General features: G+C 41.9%; 2 protein-coding genes across 5 annotated transcripts; both read left to right on the top strand.

Annotated features, from left to right (window-relative positions):
* Positions 1–562: 562 nt before the first annotated feature.
* On the top strand, positions 563–9,754 carry cdpf1 (cysteine rich DPF motif domain containing 1). Of its 4 annotated transcripts, none has more exons than XR_011673037.1 (7): positions 609–763; positions 1,021–1,132; positions 5,511–5,644; positions 7,104–7,191; positions 7,622–7,760; positions 9,125–9,195; positions 9,395–9,754. XR_011673037.1 is itself a non-coding variant. In XM_071386873.1 (3 exons), the coding sequence occupies exons 1-3, from the start codon at positions 651–653 to the stop codon at positions 5,637–5,639; spliced, it is 354 nt and encodes a 117-aa protein (XP_071242974.1). In that variant the 5' UTR covers positions 563–650; the 3' UTR covers positions 5,640–5,689. The 4 variants fall into 4 exon arrangements, 1 of the variants encoding a protein (XP_071242974.1); XR_011673036.1 differs by having other exon boundaries at positions 7,622–9,020; XR_011673035.1 differs by having other exon boundaries at positions 7,622–9,195.
* Positions 9,755–14,793: 5,039 nt separating this feature from the next.
* cdkn1ba (cyclin dependent kinase inhibitor 1Ba) lies at positions 14,794–18,092 on the top strand. The gene is made up of 3 exons (XM_071386871.1): positions 14,794–15,553; positions 16,064–16,180; positions 16,693–18,092. Exons 1-2 carry the CDS (start codon positions 15,097–15,099, stop codon positions 16,171–16,173), a joined length of 567 nt encoding a protein of 188 aa, XP_071242972.1. The 5' UTR covers positions 14,794–15,096; the 3' UTR covers positions 16,174–16,180; positions 16,693–18,092.
* Positions 18,093–19,439: the final 1,347 nt, after the last annotated feature.

Below are 19,439 nucleotides of genomic sequence, written 5' to 3'. Positions count from 1 at the left end.
TGACCAGTTAATGATATCAATTAGGTCCTGTTCTCTATACCTCCCTGTCTACTTGTAGTAACAATGGTTGGTATATTCAGGTCAGGATGATCAGTGACCATTCAGTGACATAGCTAGCTACAATAGATGTCATTAACTTGAACATAATGTTTTATCTCAAGTAGTGTTGATCAGATTTACAGTATTTCATCTTTTGAGGTTGTGCAGTGGTTTGCTAGCCAAGGTCTGAGAGAAACTGCTGGGAGACAGTGATGTACACCTACAATTTGGTGGGGTTATCAACTGTGTTGTTCAGTCATGTGAATTAATTAATTGGATATTGATGAATTTTAAATAAATTATGTAGAATATTTCCATTTTAAAAAGTCAATTTCATTGTCTTAGTTTGGTTGTAAAGTAGTACTTTGAATGTCATGAATATATTTGTCTACTGCTCCTGCAGTAACTGAAAAATATGTACTCCTTTTGGATATAGACAGTTGACCATAGTGAAAGTTGAACGCAAAGTACAGTAGGCCTACATTATTTGACCTCTTGGATGCAGCATTATCACTCCAGTCCACTACGTGGTGGTAGAACCGTGCTGCTGCACACGTCCCACAAATGAAGAAAAGAAACCAGGAAGTAGAACCACGTTCGCGTTCACAACAATGGAGTCAAGCACGGATGCGGTTCCTCAGAATATATTTACTTGCCATTTGTGCAGTTTATCTACACCATTCACATACTACGGACAGAAGCCACCCAATACCAGGGCTATTGTGTGAGTAAAGTTTTGATAACACTAGCGAAGTGTGAACTCAAGATTTGCTCATGCTTACTGGCTAACATGGCATGCAATGTAGTTGGTCCCTGGCTAGTGGCTTCTAGAATATTTAGTATAGTGGAGTCTCTAGTGGCCCAAACTAGCGAACGTTTAGTGTGTGTCTATGACTGTCAACTCATGAGGTGTAAAGTAAACCTTTCAGAAAGTTGTAGCTCTTGCATTTACTCATCATGTTTTTGTTTCTTTTCCATCAGCTTGTTGGAAGAGTGTTTTGTGACCAAGGATCCTTTCAGTCCAGACGGAGAGAGGTTCCTTATCCTGGGATCCAACTGCAGTTTGTGCCACATCACAGTTTGTGTTGGAACGGTACGTTGTTTGCTCATATTGCCGAAAATAATGAGCATGAAATGGCTGAAATCTGTTGTCTCATTGTACAATATATGATGTCAATGTCATAAAGTAATATCCAGTAATTTTATTTCGGCTTAGTCACCCTTATGAAAAAAATACATTTCAAAATATTTAACATCACGTACAATTTATTTCAAATACATGTAGATACATTTGAAATGTTGCATCTTTGCTAAAATGCATGTAATGCCTTAAAATGTATTCCAGAGTTGCATGTACATACACTATATACAAACGTATGTGGACACCCCTACAAATTAGTGGATTTGTCTATTTCAGCCACACCCGTTGCTGACAGGTGTATAAAATCAAGAACACAGCCATGCAATCGCCATAGACAAACACTGGCAATAGAATGGCCTTACTGAAGAGCTCAGTGACTTGCAACGTCATAGGATGCCACCTTTCCAACAACTCAATTTGTCAAATTTCTGCCATGCTAGAGCTGCCCCGGTCAACTGTAAGTGCTGTTATTGTGAAGTGGAAACTTCAAGGTGCAACAACGGCTCAGCCGCAAAGTAGTAAGCCACACAGAACGGGAGCGCCGAGTGCTGAAGCGCTTAGCACATAACATTTGTCTGTCCTCGATTGCAACACTCACTACTAAGTTACAAACTGCTTCTGGAAGCAACGTCAGCACAAGAACTGTTCGTCGGGAGCTTCATGAAATGGGTTCCCATGGCCGAGCAGCCGCACGCAAGCCTAAGATCACCATGCCCAATGCCAAGTGTCGGCTGGAGTGGTGTAAAGCCTGCCGCCATTTAAAAAAAAAAATATATATTTATATTTGACCTTTATTTAACTAGGCAAGTCAGTTAAGAACAAATTCTTATTTTCAATGACGGCCTAGGAACAGTGTGTTAACTGCCTTGTTCAGGGGCAGAACGACAGATTTTGACCTTGTCAGCTCAGGGATTCGATCTTGCAACCTACTAGTCCAACGCTCTAACCACTAGGCTATTGGACTCTGGAGCCCGATTGGACTCTGGAGCAGTGGAAACGCCTTCTCTGGAGTGATGAATCACTATCTGGAAGTCCAACGGATGAATCTGGGTTTTGGTGGATGCCAGGAGAACGCTACCTGTCCCAGTGCATAGTGCAAACTGTAAAGTTTGGTGGAGGAGGAATTAACGGCCTGGGACTGTTTTTCATGGTTTGGGCTAGGCTCCTTAGCTCCAGTGAAGGTAAATCATACAATTACATTATATACAATTCTGTGCTTTCAACTTTGTGGCAACAGTTTGGAGAAGGCCCTTGACTGTTTCAGCAAGACAATGCCCCCGTGCACAAAGCAAGGTCCATACAGAAATTGTTTGGTTTGTCGAGATCCATGTGCAAGAACTTGACTGGCCTGCACAGAGCCCTGACTTCCACCCCATCGAACACATTTGGGATGAATTGAAACGCTGACTGCGAGCCAGGGCCTAATCACCCAACATCAGTGCCCAACCTCACTAATGCTCTTGTGGCTAAATGGAAGCAAGCCTTCGCAGCAATGTTCCAACATCTAGTGGAAAGCCTTGCCAGAAGAGTGGAGGCTGTTATAGCAGCAAATGGGGGACCAACTCCAGATTTAATGCCCATGATTTTGGAATTTAGTTGTTCGACGAGCAGATGTCCACATACTTTGTCATGTACTGTACATTTGCATCTTTGCTCAAATTCATATAATACCCCGACAATATTCCAGAAATGTATGGCTATGACATCTAGTCTACACCCACCAAGCCAAAACTTTGGCAGTGATATAATTTAAATTGTGATGGTGAGTAAAAAATGTACTTTTGATTTCACCTAATTTTAACATTGTCATAAAGAGCACATCTTCAACTTAATAAAAAAAACGTTTTCCCATCGAGAGAGGGGGGGAAAAAAGTAGTATTCTAAGTGCTCCACTTAAGCTTAATTTTATTCATCTATTGTGTGTAGATAAAATGTATCCGTTTGTTTTTTTCTTTAATTAATTTTAGAAATAAGGCTGTAACAAAATGTTGAAAAAGGGAATGGGTCTGACTACTTTCTGAATGCATTGTATAAGCTCTAAGTAGAAGCTTAAGTGTTGTCCATTAGTTTACTCCAATTAGGGGAGGGGTGGTATGGTTAGGGAAAAATGTACAAAATATATATGGGGGATTGGAAATTATGCAGACAATTACATTGATGGAAGCCACAATCGATCAGCAATATTATAGCTGATCAACCCCCCCCTCCCCCTCCCCGATACAAAGTAAAGTGTGAATAAGCTGGTGTGAATGATGGGCAGCCCAGTGCCTGTGTTTTTAATGGAAATGATTTATATATTCTCCAGTCTCCCTCTTGTAGTGTTTTCTGTCATTTTTTAAATGTTCTTCTTCTGACTAATAAGAGCAGTTCTAGCAATTGGAATCCATGGAGACACGTTTGTTTCTGCTTCTGTGGCTAAAAGATAGTGTCAAAAGAAAACACTAGACAGACATGTAGCTAGCTAGCTAGTATTTGTAGACAAAATGGCATATAACACCGGATCTGGAATTTCAAATGTCGTCACTAGCTACAGTCAGAGTGCCCTGGACCCTCTTGCTTGGTAAGCTATTCTGGCTGCCCAAGACCCCTGTAGTTCCTCTCTGGGTGGAACGCAACGATGTAGACTAAAGTGCACGCTGCCCCTCCCCCCCCAAAAAAACAGACTTCCCTTGCATATGCATGCACGCTGATCGACGGAGTAAACCGTTTCCATTGCAAGATGAAATGAATTCAGTTTCTATTGGAAAAGTTCAGGTAGGTCCCTCCCCGTTTCGTTCGCTTGGTTCCTAGTGAATACACCCAGGTTCTAAACTCAGCAAAAAAATAAACGTCCCTTTTTCAGGAGCCTGTCTTTCAAAAATAATTCGTAAAAATCCAAATAACTTCACAGATCTTCATTGTAAAGGGTTTAAACACTGTTTCCCATGCTTGTTCAATGAACCGTAAACAATTAATGAACATGCACCTGTGGAACGGTCGTTAAGACACGAACAGCTTAGACGGTAGGCAATTAAGATCACAGTTATGAAAACTTAGGACACTAAAGAGGCCTTTCTACTGACTCAGAAAAACACCAAAAGAAAGATGCCCAGGGTCCCTACTCATCTGCGTGAACATGCCTTAGGCATGTTGCAAGGAGGCATGAGGACTGCAGATGTGGCCAGGGCAATAAATTGCAATGTCCGTACTGTGAGACGCCTAAGACGGTGCTACAGGGAGACAGGATGGACAGCTGATCGTCCTCCCAGTGGCAGACCACGTGTAACAACACCTGCACAGGGTCGGTACATGCGAACATCACACCTGCGGGACAGGTACAGGATGGCAACAACAACTGCCCGAGTTAAACCAGGAACGCACAATCCCTCCATCAGTGCTCAGACTGTCCGCAATAGCCTGAGAGCGGCTGGACTGAGGGCTTGTAGGCCTGTTGTAAGGCAGGTCCACACTAGACATCACCGGCAACAACGTTTCCTATGGGCACAACCCACCGTCGTTGGACCAGACAGGACTGGCAAAAATAGTTCTTCACTGACGAGTCGCGGGTTTGTCTCACCAGGGTTGGTCGGATTTACGTTTATCGTCAAAGGAATGAGCATTACACTGAGGCCTGTGCTCTGGAGCGGGATCCATTTTGGGAGGTGGAGGGTCGTCATGGACTGGGGCGGTGTGTCACAGCATCATCGGACTGAGCTTGTTGTCATTGCAGGCAATCTCAACGCTGTGCGTTACAGGGAAGACATCCTCCCTCATGTGGTACACTTCCTGCAGGCTCATCCTGACTTGACCCTCCAGCATGACAATGCCACCAGCCATACTGCTCGTTCTGTGCGTGATTTCCTGCAAGACAGGAATGTCAGTGTACTGCCATGGCCAACGAAGAGCCCGGCTCTCAATCACATTGAGCACGTCTGGGACCTGTTGGATCGAAGGGTGAGGGTTAGGGCCATTCCCCCCAGAAATGTCTGGGAACTTGCAGGTGCCTTGGAAGAGTGGGGTAACATCTCATAGCAAGAACGGGCAAATCTGGTGCAGTCCCATGAGGAGGAGATGAACTGCAGTACTTAATGCAGCTGGTGGCCACACCAGATACTGTTACTTTTGATCCCCCCCCCTTTGTTCAGGGACACATTCCATTTCTGTTAGTCACATGTCTGTGGAACTTGTTCAGTTTGTCTCAAATATTTACACATGTTAAGTTTGCTGAAATTAAACGCAGTTGACAGTGAGAGGACGTTTCTTTTTTTTGCTGAGTTTATATGTCATAACATTGCAGTGATAGTGTGCTTGCTTAATGTGTTTGTTACTATTTTTGTTTCTCTTCTTCCAGGGCTGCAGCCTTTTCTACTCCAAGCGATTCTGCATGCAGTGTGTGAACAAACACTTGGACCAGTTCCCCCCTCACATTCAAGCTGAGCTCGCCAAGAAAAAGCAGCCATCAAAGACAGATGTTTCATGATTTCTGTAAGACACAAATTAAAGACTCTGGAGGTACTTCAGGAAGGAAAATCTCTAGCCTTTCAATTGGAAGATATCTCTTAGGGTTGTGGCTAGCGTGCTTGCCTTGGTCAGGTGACCCGGGTAGTATTCCCACTTAGGGCGATACTCTCTTGTGATATACCCCGCTGGAATAGACACGTTTCTGTTTTGGGAGAAATGGTTTGAACTGAACATAACTTCTGGGCCACATAAGGGATTCTACTTGGTGTCATACAGTTTTACCACTAGATGTCAGTAAAGACTTATTACCAGACTGAAAATGACAGTTCATTACATCCCTCATTCACAGCAGCTGAATACAATGAGTCCCAACGTCAAAATATATAATGTACCTTGTTTAATATTTCAATATAACATGGAGAAATTTGACAAAAATATATATATACTACCAGAAATACATGTAGTTTGCACTTTATGAAATATGCTTTGCCCAAGCAGTGATAGAAATGCTATTTTTCTATAGATGACGACAATGTTTATAAAACAAGATGCACTGACTTGTTGATCTTGCAGAGTAAATGAGAACTCTGCTCCCAAGGAACATTCTGTGTATGCCTCAAATGGTACCCTATTTATACTAGTGCACTACTTTTGACCAAAACCGCCTGCGCCCTGGTTGAAAGTAGTGCACTAAATAGGGAGCCATTTTGGACAAATACTAAATGGTATGTGTCCCAGTGAGGGAACTCCAAGTACATAAGCAATTGTAACCACTAAACTGCAGTGATAGTCAGATTGTGTCAAAGTCAGTTGACAATAGGTGAGCTGCCAACTATGATGGAAGGCATTTAACACTGAGGAGATGTCACTCTGGACTGGAAGCAGATTTAAAAAGCACAAACAAAATGGAGATGTTGAACCCTGAACCCAACATTGCCAAATGCAGGACAGGTATACTTCCACAGAACCTTTCCCTCTCTCCCAACTCTTTAGGGAGACCATTACAAACAAGAATCTCCTTCCCTTGTTCCAAAAACTGACAGTGTCATTCTATGACAGATCATACAAGACTGTAATCCACTTTCTTTTGTCATAAACCAATAAAAATGCAATACCATTTTTATCTGAATGGGTTGATCTGTTTAACTTCTAAAAACACAATATTCCTACAGCCACATTCACCTTTAAGAAAGAAATATGGGTGGTTACATGTTCGTAAACCAATGAAGCTCATTTTCTTCCCTGTCAATCTGATTCCCCAACTAGTAGTTCCTCTCTAATGTCTCGTGTACACTAGCAAGTGGTAAATTGCTGCGTGCCGCTAAGGCCACCCAGAGTGGCTTGCTTGTGGGCATGCTGGCAGCATATAGCAGCACGTCCGATTGGGCGTCAAGAATTTAGCATAGCAAATTTGTGTGAGGGTCTGGTTATTAAATTGACTAAATAGTTTAATCCATTCTCCATTTCATGAATTTATTCACAGGTAAATAGTAATATGCTCTAAAACGCTCTGGTGACAAACTTTGCTGCCCTGTTTCCAATCGTCCACATGGCTGGGAGAACCTATTCAAGTAAGTGAATACATTTTGAAAATGTAAAAAAGAAAAAGGTGTATTATTAGCTAACTACTTAGTGCAGGCTAACTCAAATGAGCTGCTAATGTAGCTAGCTATCTAGCCAAATGTACATACTGTATAGATAGCTAGCAAAGTGAATTAAATATCACCAGCTACCTAAACTTCATATTAGCTAGCTATCTTGATGTATTTATCACTGTAAAAAAATAGAAATGCATTTGTAGGTAGCTAGCTAACAGCCATGGAGGAGCGGGAAAGGATAGCAGCCCCAACTGTCAGTGAGAGTAGGCTATTCTGGATAGGGCAGGTACTTTTGTGTAGTTCCAGTCCCTAGAAGTGAGGACGGAGATAATTGTAACAATATTCAGTGCGGTCTAATTTGAGTATAATGAAGTCTGTTTCTTGTGAATTTTTCTGTCCTCAGATACAGAGAGCTGTGAAAGCCTGTCTGCAGATCAAGTCCCAATGAAGAGCTATGGTCCTGGGGCCTCAAAGGGGTGCACATTTTTGTTTTTGCCTTAGCTCTACACAGTTGATTCGAATGATCAACTCATCATCAAGTGGTATTTATGTATTCATTTGTGATGCTATCCTTGATTATTATCCTGCTATTGTCACATGCTGCACATGTGTGTGCACATGCATCCATCTATCCAATGTTATCATGATTTGTTATCTGATATTATACTTTAGTCATCAAATCAAATTGTATTAGTGACATGCGCCGAATACAACAGGTGTAGGTAGACCTAACAGTGAAATGCTTACTTACGAGCCCCTAACCAACAATGCAGTTTTAAAAAATACATAAGAAATAAAAGTAAGAAGTAATTAAAGAGCAGCAGTAAAATAACAATAGCGAAACTATATACAGGGGGGGTACCGGTTAGTTGAGGTAATGTACATGTAGGTAGAGTTATTAAAGTGACTGCATAGATGATAACAACAGAGTAGCAGCGGTGTAAAAGAGAGGGGGGGGGGGGGGCAATGCAAATAGTCTTGGTAGAGAGAGATGAGAGAACCAACAATGACCTGGTGATGTAAACGTCTAAATTGCCTACAGTTACTGTGTAGGGCACTGCAAGGTTGGGTGACCAGGGCAATCTGGGACTGCCTCCTGGGGGAATTCAGGCATGTGAAAGGCTACCTGTGTCCTGCATAACTTCATGAGTATGGACATGAGGACCTGGAGGGGATCTGCAGCTCGCCGCCGTGTGTCAGAGGAGAGGTCTGCTGCTCTGCAGGATGTTTCAAGTATGGGGGACAACAACGCAGCACGACAGGCAATCCGTGGGGGGGAGATCTTCACCTCCTACTTATTCGAAAAGGGTGCTGTTCCCTGGCAACACCATAGACTACACTATGCACAACCAAATGCTCTTTTAAGAGCCATCCACATTGCAATAAGAGTATTCTTCCATTTACTTAGCTATGTTAACTGCAGTTATTAAATTCCCAGTTTCTCTCCTTTTGATTTCTACTTCTCAGGCGAGGGTGCTGTTCAGGTAAGGGTGATGTATGTACAAAAACAAAACAGGCGCTTTTAAGAGTCACCCATATTGAAAATCTTTAGAACAATTAGACAGACACCCTGTAACCGACACCTACATGTATCAATCTGATTGATGGATTGTGTTGTGCAGTAAGCAGGCTCAGGTGTATAACCGTGGCTCCTTCCACCTTCAAAGAATAGAAGAGAGGACCAACCATGGAGAATAGTTAGAAACATCATTATTTATATAACTACGCTATATTGTTTGTCGTCATCTCTGTACATGTTTTTCAGTATAAAGTACTCTGCATCCACTTAGTGTGGACACCAGGTGAGACCACACAAACAGATTCCTGTTGAACATTGTCTCTAACTACCTTATTTTCTCAATAAGTCTCTCCTTCACTTCATCCCTCTTCTCCTTAAATCCTCTAGGTTATATCAGCTGTGTCGGTGAACCCCTCCCACATCTGAACTGGCTGACAGAGGGCACATTATGATCAGAGGTGAGAGGTCACTTGGTCAGGTCAACAGGAAGTATTATTAAAAAGATGCTTTACACTGAAATACAGATAGATGCAGTAGTCCCAGAGTTAATGATCCAAGGTCAGTTTTGCATTTCACCTCCTGCTTATTATGTCTAACAATGTTAGAATAAAAACATCAGGCTTAAACATGCCCACTCCATCTGTCTTTCGTCTGCAGATATGTTTTGATGTGAGAGGATGCCAACCCCCAGTCCCATCATCGCCACCTCACCCGCTTTTAAGATAACCTTCGGGCCACCTAGAGACACTATTATGTAATTGTGATGAACTGAGAGAATATTTGGGTAGCACCACTGTGATTCATTAATCATATGCTGTCTTCCCTGCTCCTATGTTCTTACCTTTTTCCCTTTGTCTTTACACCTCTCGCCACCTCCTCTTTCTTCCTCTGTTTTTATAATACACCACAGATGTGCATTGAGGTACAGATTGAACTTGTATTTATAATATTTATAATGCATCTATTTATAACACTTGGATAATGAACTTCTTTCAATAAAGCGTTTCACATTCTTTACTGGTTGAAATTAAGTCTCATTTGATGAAATACTACCGGTTTTAGAGTATTTACATGATGCATAGGAAGTGTAGTGTACTGTCTTTTAAATTATATTTCTGTATACAGTAATCCCTCGTTTATCGCGGGGGTTACGTTCCGAAAATGACCCGCGATAAGTGAAATCCGCGAAATAGAAAACTTCTTTTTTTTTTACAATTAGCAACTATTACATGTATACAAATACAGTGACTCACGTGTAGGCCGTTTCACTGCTCTTCAGACTGGGCCGCTGCATCCTGACTGCGCTCTGCAGTGTTCTCTTCTTCTGAAGCCCGCGGTGCAGGTGTGTTTGTTCGGGAGAAGAGCATAGTGATAGGCAGCTGTTGTCGCTCTTTTTTCTTCTTTGCAAAAAGATCCTTGTACACCGACATGCCACCATCGATTACGTTGGAGAACTGTAATGAACGGCTCATCAAAGGGTCCCATTCCTCAGCTACTCGCTTAAGTTCAGTGGCCATTCGCACCATGGTTGCTAAGCGACCAAGCGTTAGTCCTTCCTTCCTTCCTGGCCAACTTAATGTAAATTTGCCAAGCTGTTTTATGTACGTACACATAACTGCACGAGACGACAAAATGATAGCACAATTCGTAGCATGTTTTGATACAAGAAGCGGGAGTGAGTTTTTAGCGAATCAGAATGCAGAGCACAATGCACCAAAAAAAAATAAAAAATGCATTATGAAAATCCGCGAAATAGCGAATCCGCGATAAGTGAACCGCGAAGTGGCGAGGGATCACTGTATATGAAATACAAATCAGCCAATAACTAGTTAAATCCTGTTTCTAGTTTATTAGTTACAATGTGTAACCATTGATGTCCCAGGACCAGGATTGGTAAACACTGTTGAAATGTATAATTGTAATACATACACACATGCAGACAGACACACCATCCTTCAAAGACTGGAATTTGATACTCCTGGTATTGGATATGACTGAAAAATAATCTCAGATTCATACCTGAACTGCACCAATCTGTTTGTGTGGTCTCACCTGGTGTCTAAACTAAGTGGCTGCAAAGTACTTAATACTGAAAAACTTGCAGATCAGAGGACAAACAATATAGCGTAGTTATATGAATAGAAATAATCAAGTGTCTTACAGTTCTCCAAGGTTGGTCCCCTTGCCCATTCTTTGAAGGTGGAAGGAGCCACAGTTATACACCTGAGCCTGCTTACTGCACAACACAATCAGATTGATACACAAGGGTGTGGGTTATAGGGTGTCTACTTGTTCTAAATGTTTTCAATATGGGTGACTCTTAAAAGCACCCGTTTTGTTTTTGTACAGACATCACCCTTACTTGAACAGCACCCTCACCTGAGAAGTAGAAATCAAAAGGAGAGAAACTGGGAAATGTAATAACTGCAGTTGACATAGCTAAGATAGAGAGCGAGAGTTGCACCCCTTCTGAAAAAACCTACACTCGATCCCTCCGATGTCAACAACTACAGACCAGTATCCCTTCTTTCTTTTCTCTCCAAAACTCTTGAACGTGCCGTCCTTGGCCAGCTCTCCTGCTATCTCTCTCAGAATGACCTTCTTGATCCAAATCAGTCAGGTTTCAAGACTAGTCATTCAACTGAGACTGCTCTTCTCTGTGTCACGGAGGCGCTCCGCACTGCTAAAGCTAACTCTCTCTCCTCTGCTCTCATCCTTCTAGACCTATCGGCCGCCTTTGATACTGTGAACCATCAGATCCTCCTCTCCACCCTCTCCGAGCTGGGCATCTCCGGCGCGGCCCACGCTTGGATTGCGTCCTACCTGACAGGTCGCTCCTACCAGGTGGCGTGGCGAGAATCTGTCTCCGCACCACGTGCTCTCACCACTGGTGTCCCCCAGGGCTCTGTTCTAGGCCCTCTCCTATTCTCGCTATACACCAAGTCACTTGGCTCTGTCATATCCTCACATGGTCTCTCCTATCATTGCTATGCAGACGACACACAATTAATCTTCTCCTTTCCCCCCTCTGATAACCAGGTGGTGAATCGCATCTCTGCATGTCTGGCAGACATATCAGTGTGGATGACGGATCACCACCTCAAGCTGAACCTCGGCAAGACGGAGCTGCTCTTCCTCCCGGGGAAGGACTGCCCGTTCCATGATCTCGCCATCACGGTTGACAACTCCATTGTGTCCTCCTCCCAGAGTGCTAAGAACCTTGGCGTGATCCTGGACAACACCCTGTCGTTCTCAACTAACATCAAGGCGGTGACCCGTTCCTGTAGGTTCATGCTCTACAACATTCGCAGAGTACGACCCTGCCTCACGCAGGAAGCGGCGAAGGTCCTAATCCAGGCACTTGTCATCTCCCGTCTGGATTACTGCAACTCGCTGTTGGCTGGGCTCCCTGCCTGTGCCATTAAACCCCTACAACTCATCCAGAACGCCGCAGCCCGTCTGGTGTTCAACTTTCCCAAGTTCTCTCACGTCACCCCGCTCCTCCGCTCTCTCCACTGGCTTCCAGTTGAAGCTCGCATCCGCTACAAGACCATGGTGCTTGCCTACGGAGCTGTGAGGGGAACGGCACCTCCGTACCTTCAGGCTCTGATCAGGCCCTACACCCAAACAAGGGCACTGCGTTCATCCACCTCTGGCCTGCTCGCCTCCCTACCTCTGAGGAAGTACAGTTCCCGCTCAGCCCAGTCAAAACTGTTCGCTGCTCTGGCACCCCAATGGTGGAACAAACTCCCTCACGACGCCAGGTCAGCGGAGTCAATCACCACCTTCCGGAGACACCTGAAACCCCACCTCTTTAAGGAATACCTAGGATAGGATAAAGTAATCCTTCTAACCCCCCCCCTTAAAAGAGTTAGATGCACTATTGTAAAGTGGTTGTTCCACTGGATATCATAAGGTGAATGCACCAATTTGTAAGTCGCTCTGGATAAGAGCGTCTGCTAAATGACTTAAATGTTAAAATGTTAAGTAAATGGAAGAATACTCTTATTGCAATGTGGATGGCTCTTAAAAGAGCCATCTACAGTGTAGTATATGCTGTTGCCAGGGGCCAGCACCCTCTTCGAAGAAGTAGGAGGTGAAGATCTCCCACTTATGGATTGCCTCCCGTGCTGTGTTGTTGGTCCCCATCCAGCAGACCTCTCCTCTGGCACACGGCAGCAGAACCCCTCCAGGTCCTCGTGTCCATACTCATGAAGTTATGCAGGACACAGGTAGTCTTCACACGCATGAATTCCCCCAGGAGGCAGTCCCAGGTGGCCCTGGTCACCCAACCTTGCAGTACCCTACACGGTAACTAGGAAATCAGTTTGAAGGAATCTCCAGTAACAAAGTATCTGTAGGAATATGTAAGATGATGTCATTATTAGACTTCTACATCACCAGGTCATTGTAGATTACTTAAGCAATAAGGCACGGGGGGGTGTGGTATATGGCCAATATACCACTGCTTAGGCAAGACACATTGCGGAGTGCCTGGACACAGCCCTTTGCTGTGGTATATTGCCCATATACCACAAACCCCAGAGGTGCCTTATTGCTATTATAAACTGGTTACCAACGTAATTAGAGCAGTAAAAATAAATAAATGTTTTGTCATACCTGTGGTATACGGTCTGATATATCACGGCTGTCAGACAATCAGCATTCAGGGCTGGCACCACACAGTTTATAATAAAATATAATACCCTTATAACAAATCATGATAACATTGGATAGATAGATGCATGTGCATGTGACAATAGCAGGGTCATATCAAGGATATCATCACTAATTAATACATAAATACCAATTGAATCAGCTGTGTAGTGCTAAGGCAAAAACAAAAAAGTGCTCCCCTTTGAGTCCCCAGCACTGAGAACCACTGCACTTCATTGGTACCTCTTCATACGCAGACAGGCTTTCACAGCTCTGAGCACAGAAACAGACTTCATTATACTCAAATTAGACCGCACTGAATATTGTTACAATTATCTCCGTCGTCACTTGTAGGGACTGGAACTACACAAAAGTACCTGCCCTATCCAGAAAAGCCTACTCTCTCACTTTGACAGTTGGGGCTGCTATCCTTTCACCCTCCTGCATGGCTGTTAACTAACGTTAGCTACCTACAAATGCGTTTCGATTTTTTTTTTTTTTTTTACAGTGATAAATACAAGATAGCTAGCTAATATGAAGTTACAGTATGTAAAGTTGGCTAGATACCTAGCAGCTCATTTGAGTTAGCCTGCACTGTAGCTAGTTAGCTCATAATACATGTTTTTTTTTTTTTTTACATTTTCTAAATGTATTTACTTAACTTACTTGAACAGGTTCTCCCAGCAATTGTGGACGATTGGAAACAGGGCAGCAAAGTTTGTTTGTCACCAGAGCGGTTTAGAGCATATTACCATTTACCTCTGAATAAATTAATGAAATGAAGAATGGATTAAACTCTTAACCCATTTAATAACCAGACCTTCCTACAAACTTGCTATGCTGAATTCTTGACGCACAATCGAGTAGCTGCCATATGTTGCCAGCACGCCCACAAGCGAGCCACTCTGGGCGGCCGAAGCAGCACTACATTTTACTGCGTGCTAGTATACACGAGCCGTAGCGCCATATTGGGTACAGCCAGGGAGAGGAAGAGAGAGGCCCAACAGCAAAAAACATCTGTCTCCCTCCAGCAGGAGGTGTTATTCGTTGTTTCGCCCACCAAGCAAGGCGTTTTTTTATGGGGTCATTAAGAATGTCGAATTTGTTCAACAAAAAAGTATGGATTATTTTCTAAGTGAGGTTAATTTGATCGAATATAAGTTTCGTAATATTTAAGTTGTTACGAGTATACTGATATAAGAAAGACGTAACATCCCGGCAACTTTTAAGGAAAAACACTTTATATTGGAGTTGTCTCGAGATGGTTATGCATATTAATGAAATGAGGCTAGTAGCATAGCATCTCTCCCCATTCAGTACAGGCGGTTGACGTCAACAGCCGTCATCGAATATTGAAAAACTGATTACAATAATAAGATGTATCCACCAATCCAAAGAAAGGATAGGCGGGAGCTAGACAGCTCAGGGTGCCGCTTGTGGACAACGACTCCCATTGTTAGGGACATGTATCTCGTCAGTATATCCATCATCTTTGGTACAGCACAGATGACTTAGTTCCGTAGTCAAACGGCAGAAAACAACCAACAGAACTAAACCTTCACTAGTCGGGCAGATTGAGGGGTAATCACGTTGGCTGTTTTACGGATGCTATGCATGCGTCTCCATCTTGTGAACCAGGTCGCTTATTTAAAAGGAATACTTGTTTTTTGTGATAAACCGTCACGATTTAGGGTCGTTTTCATATGTGTAACAACATGTCAAATGTTAGTCTTTCGAATGGGAGTCCGACGTTGGAAAGGGTGGATCCGCGACCGACGGATCACATGAAGCCCCAGATTTGCAGAAATCTTTTCGGATCGGTGGATCATGACGAATTTGGGAGGGAGTGTTTGGTTCAAATGAAAGAGATGGAGAAGGTTTTTATTGACAAATGGAATTTTGATTTTCTAAACGACGAGCCCCTTCCCCAGGGAGATTATAAATGGGAACCGATGAAAAGCAGTGACGTGCCAGACTTTTACAGCAGACCGCCTCATAAGCGAGTCTGGTCCTCTGGAAATGTGGACCATAACGGGAATCATGATAACGGAGTCCGACGGAGCTGTCCTGCGAACGGGGCTGAGCTATCCGAGAAGAACGAGAGACAGACGGATTGTCACCACTCTCACAACGGGGCAAGGAAAAGACCTGCAAATCCAGGTAAATTATGCAGTTTTGAAAATGTACTTGAGGATTTTAGTTCACCAATCAAAAACAATTCAGACAGTCTCCATCGCACAATATGGCACAGTCGAATTAAATTGTTGCAATCTGCGAGATTCTGCGTCACTGCACTGATACACTCGCAGAAAGCCTATACTTTGTACCGCACACCGCTTGATTCCGTTGGTACTTATTTCTTCCTCATCTTGAGTTTTGAATGTTTGTTTTGCTCTGGCCTAATGAATAGCATGATTATATAACCACTTTTGCTTATTATTATTATTATTATTTTTTTACTTTAGTTTATTTGGTAAAGGGCTTGTAAGTAAGCATTTCACTGTAAGGTCTACACTTGTATTCGGCGCATGTGACAAATACAATTTGATTTGACTTGGCTGTTTAGCTTGATGATAAACCTAATTTCTGAACTATTCAACAGGGCGGGAAATTAGCTTTTTGTAGAAAAACTGCTGTTTACTGACATATCTTTAAATTGTGTTTTATCAGAACCCCAAAGTACAGGTAAAAAGTTGCATTCCAGTGAAGAGGATGAAGTTGTGTCAAAGTCAGTAGAGCAGACACCCAGCAAAAACGATTCCAGGACACATGAACACTAATACCAAGGTAAGAAAGAACTTCATCATCATGCATTTCCAATTTCATACTGTAAAAGGAGCATATCCCGGTTGTTCTAATAACCTTATTATTAACATAAGCATTTCAGTTGTTAAGCCTATGTTGGATTTTAAATGTGAAGCCTTAGTGAGATGTTAAAAAGTGTAGATGACACACTTTCGTAAACGCCCCAGCTATCTGGTCTAATATTAACTTAAGCAAGCCTAGTTCAAGTGCAGAACAGTAGTAACACGTCATCAGCAGGCTTTGTATGAGGAAGGGTTGTTTTCAAGAGAATGAGCTCTGCAAGCTGCTGCTCTCTCGCTCTGCAGCAGTCTGTCTTGAGTGACATGTTGACATTTAATGTACACTTTTGCACTGTTTTCTTGCTTCAACAGAATACACAATGCATGATACTGGACAACTAAACTGTCTTTACTATGTATGTGTTATAACCTTCAGGCTATGTACCCATAACCCCTTCTGTGAACAGAGCTAATATGAATTGGTTTTCCCCACAGCGCTGAGAAGTCCTCCTTTTTCGTTGAATACTGTACTTCAGGACCTGAAGAAGAGAAGATGGATAGAAGAGAAGACAGGATACAAAATGGCCTGCCTTTAGGAGGGAAGGAGGCTGTGCAAGCACTGAATATTTACACTAAAGTTTTGGCACTCAATTTAATCCAATCGCTTCAAAAGCAGAAAATGTAGCAGTGTGCCAAAATGTTTTTCCCTTTTTGCTCAGTTTTATTTTTACTACCTATGTTTCATATGTAGCACATAAAACATAATATTATTATGTTGATAAAATACGTGTCTTGAAGAATTGCTGTGCAGTTTTCAAAAATATATTGTTTGTTTGTAAAAGTGGTCATATGATATCCTTGTTCAGGTATAATTGATAGTCATAAATGCAGATTATTTCTAAATCAGGTATCTCATCAAAGAATCAGTTGTTTCTATTTTGTGGCTTTTTGCAGTGTTCATTGGTAGGCCTATTATTCAAAAGCTGGTCTTTAGGGTTGAGGTCAATTCTATTTCATTGATGAAGTAAACAAAGTCTTCAAATTCCAATTTTCCTCAATGCTTTTCAATGAGAGAAAATATTTGGAATTTTTGTTTATTTCCTGAATTGACTGAATTTGAATGTAATTGACCCAACGCTACACTAAGGCCATACTGTCAATCAGAATGACTTATATGTTACATGACCTAACTAGATAAAAGTTTACATGCAAATAATATATTATTATTAAGTTTTCCTACTGCGAAAGGGAAAGAACCTGCCAAAGTTTCAACATTTGTTTTATTTTTATGGAAAAATTATTAAATGAATAGGGCTTATTCATTGCATAGTTAGAAATTATTGGAAAAAGTTAGAATATATGAGTTCCCATTTTGCAGTATTAATTATTATTATTATTATGCCGCCCTAAAATCAGTTGGTTTCCTTTAACTTATTTATAATGTGCTCCAGTTTGACCAGAGTAGCCTACGCTCTCAGATGTGTTATAACCACTGGGCACTTTGCAAACATAAATATGTGAATCAACAATTTGCCTCTTATTGTGTGTTGAATTCATGTTGAGCATGACATGGCACTATATAGATTAAAGACAAAGTTACACTGCATGTAACTGTAATAAAGTTTGAAGTGTACCTTTGTATATTTCCTTGTAAAAATTATAGTAACTTATTTTTGTTCAGGTTTTTGTGGTTGTATGGATATCCAAAGTGGCATTTTTAGTGCATTTTTATGTAAATACTTTTTTTAGATGTTGTTTTTGGATACAAAAGGTTGCAAAACTGAGCCTAATTAAAAATATACCTGTATATTTTGTATTGTGTCTCTGAAAAAGGCAATCATTTGCTCAAAAAATTATATTGGGTTAAATAAAAAAATTACTTATAATTTTCATAATTGCATATTATGTGCCCATTCATTTTCCTCCATATGTCCACATTGTCACAGTATGCTATACATTGTTTAATTTAGGCTATAGTGTGCCAGGGCCAACCTCGGCAGTAGGCTAGTAAAGGTATTAGTTATGACATATGGTTGATAATGTGTAAAAACTCACGTATAGACTAGTCACCCAGGAATTATAGTTGCGCAGCAGGACGCGAGCCTAAGGGATCCTTATTTGAAAGGACAACGACTAGTTGCAACTTTTGATCATTCATCCCCCCTCCTCTCTCCTGTAACTATTCCCCAGGTCGTTGCTGTAAATGAGGATGTGTTCTCAGTCAATTTACTTGGTAAAATAAGGGTTAAATAAAAACATTAAATGATAATGCTACAGTTGAAAAAATGCATGACGCTACTGTTAATTGAGTGACGAGATTCTTTAGAATTGAAAACGCTATAGATTCCACGAGACATGCTCAAGAGAATGTGCAAAAAAAAAAATCTTTGGACTTCGATTACACGTAGCTCGCGCTGCAGAGAGAGAAGGTAACCAACCTAATTTGTAATGTGCAAACTACACTAGTGTGTCTAGGATACTTTACAACCATCCCAATATACACGTTTCTTATGTGGTATCAAAACAATTACGCACAACTCTCTATTACAGATCTTGGGCTGATTTGCGCGCCATTCTCTCTTCAGGGGTTTGCACCGACTCTCGATTTAAAAACAACACGCATAGTGAGGGCAGGTCCTGTACTACCGTATGGGTGAAAACTAATGTTATTGACACTCGCTTTATCCAATCAGGAACGCATTAAGAAAAACACACCACTCGTGACAGCCACTTAGGTTGGCTTTCACTGCAGCCAGGTTTGAACGGAGTTAATTTAGGTCAGGACAGCATGTTCTTTTCGAGGAGCACACCCCTAAGTACTTTCATTGGCTGGCCAGACTGGACTGCCTCTTCTTGCTTATGCAAGCAGGAGTAGTACAGTGTAAGATGTGAATACAACTGTGCATGTGATTACCTCAATTTTCAGTGAAAGAAAGCTAAAGATATGTGGAAGAAAATAAACAACAGTGATGTGTGCATAGAGATAAGAGGAAAAACAACTTCAGGTTGGACAGTCACATGGAGGATAGAATATATTTGTTTACAGCACAGTTATAACACCTGTGTGTGTAGTGTACATACATGTAATGCCTGGATCATATTCTGCAATAGCTAGTTAATAGTTATTCTGCATTGGTACATTTATCCAATATTTAGTGGTACTGTCAACTGTTTATGGATTGAAAATGGTCTAAATAGGAATGGCAGACATTGCATACAGTAGAGTACTGTAGTAATGAGTT

This window comes from Salvelinus alpinus, chromosome 37, assembly GCF_045679555.1.
Source record: "Salvelinus alpinus chromosome 37, SLU_Salpinus.1, whole genome shotgun sequence".
NCBI lineage: Eukaryota > Metazoa > Chordata > Actinopteri > Salmoniformes > Salmonidae > Salvelinus > Salvelinus alpinus.
Note: the sequence above shows the minus strand (reverse complement) of the source record. Positions and strands in the feature narration are given on the sequence as shown.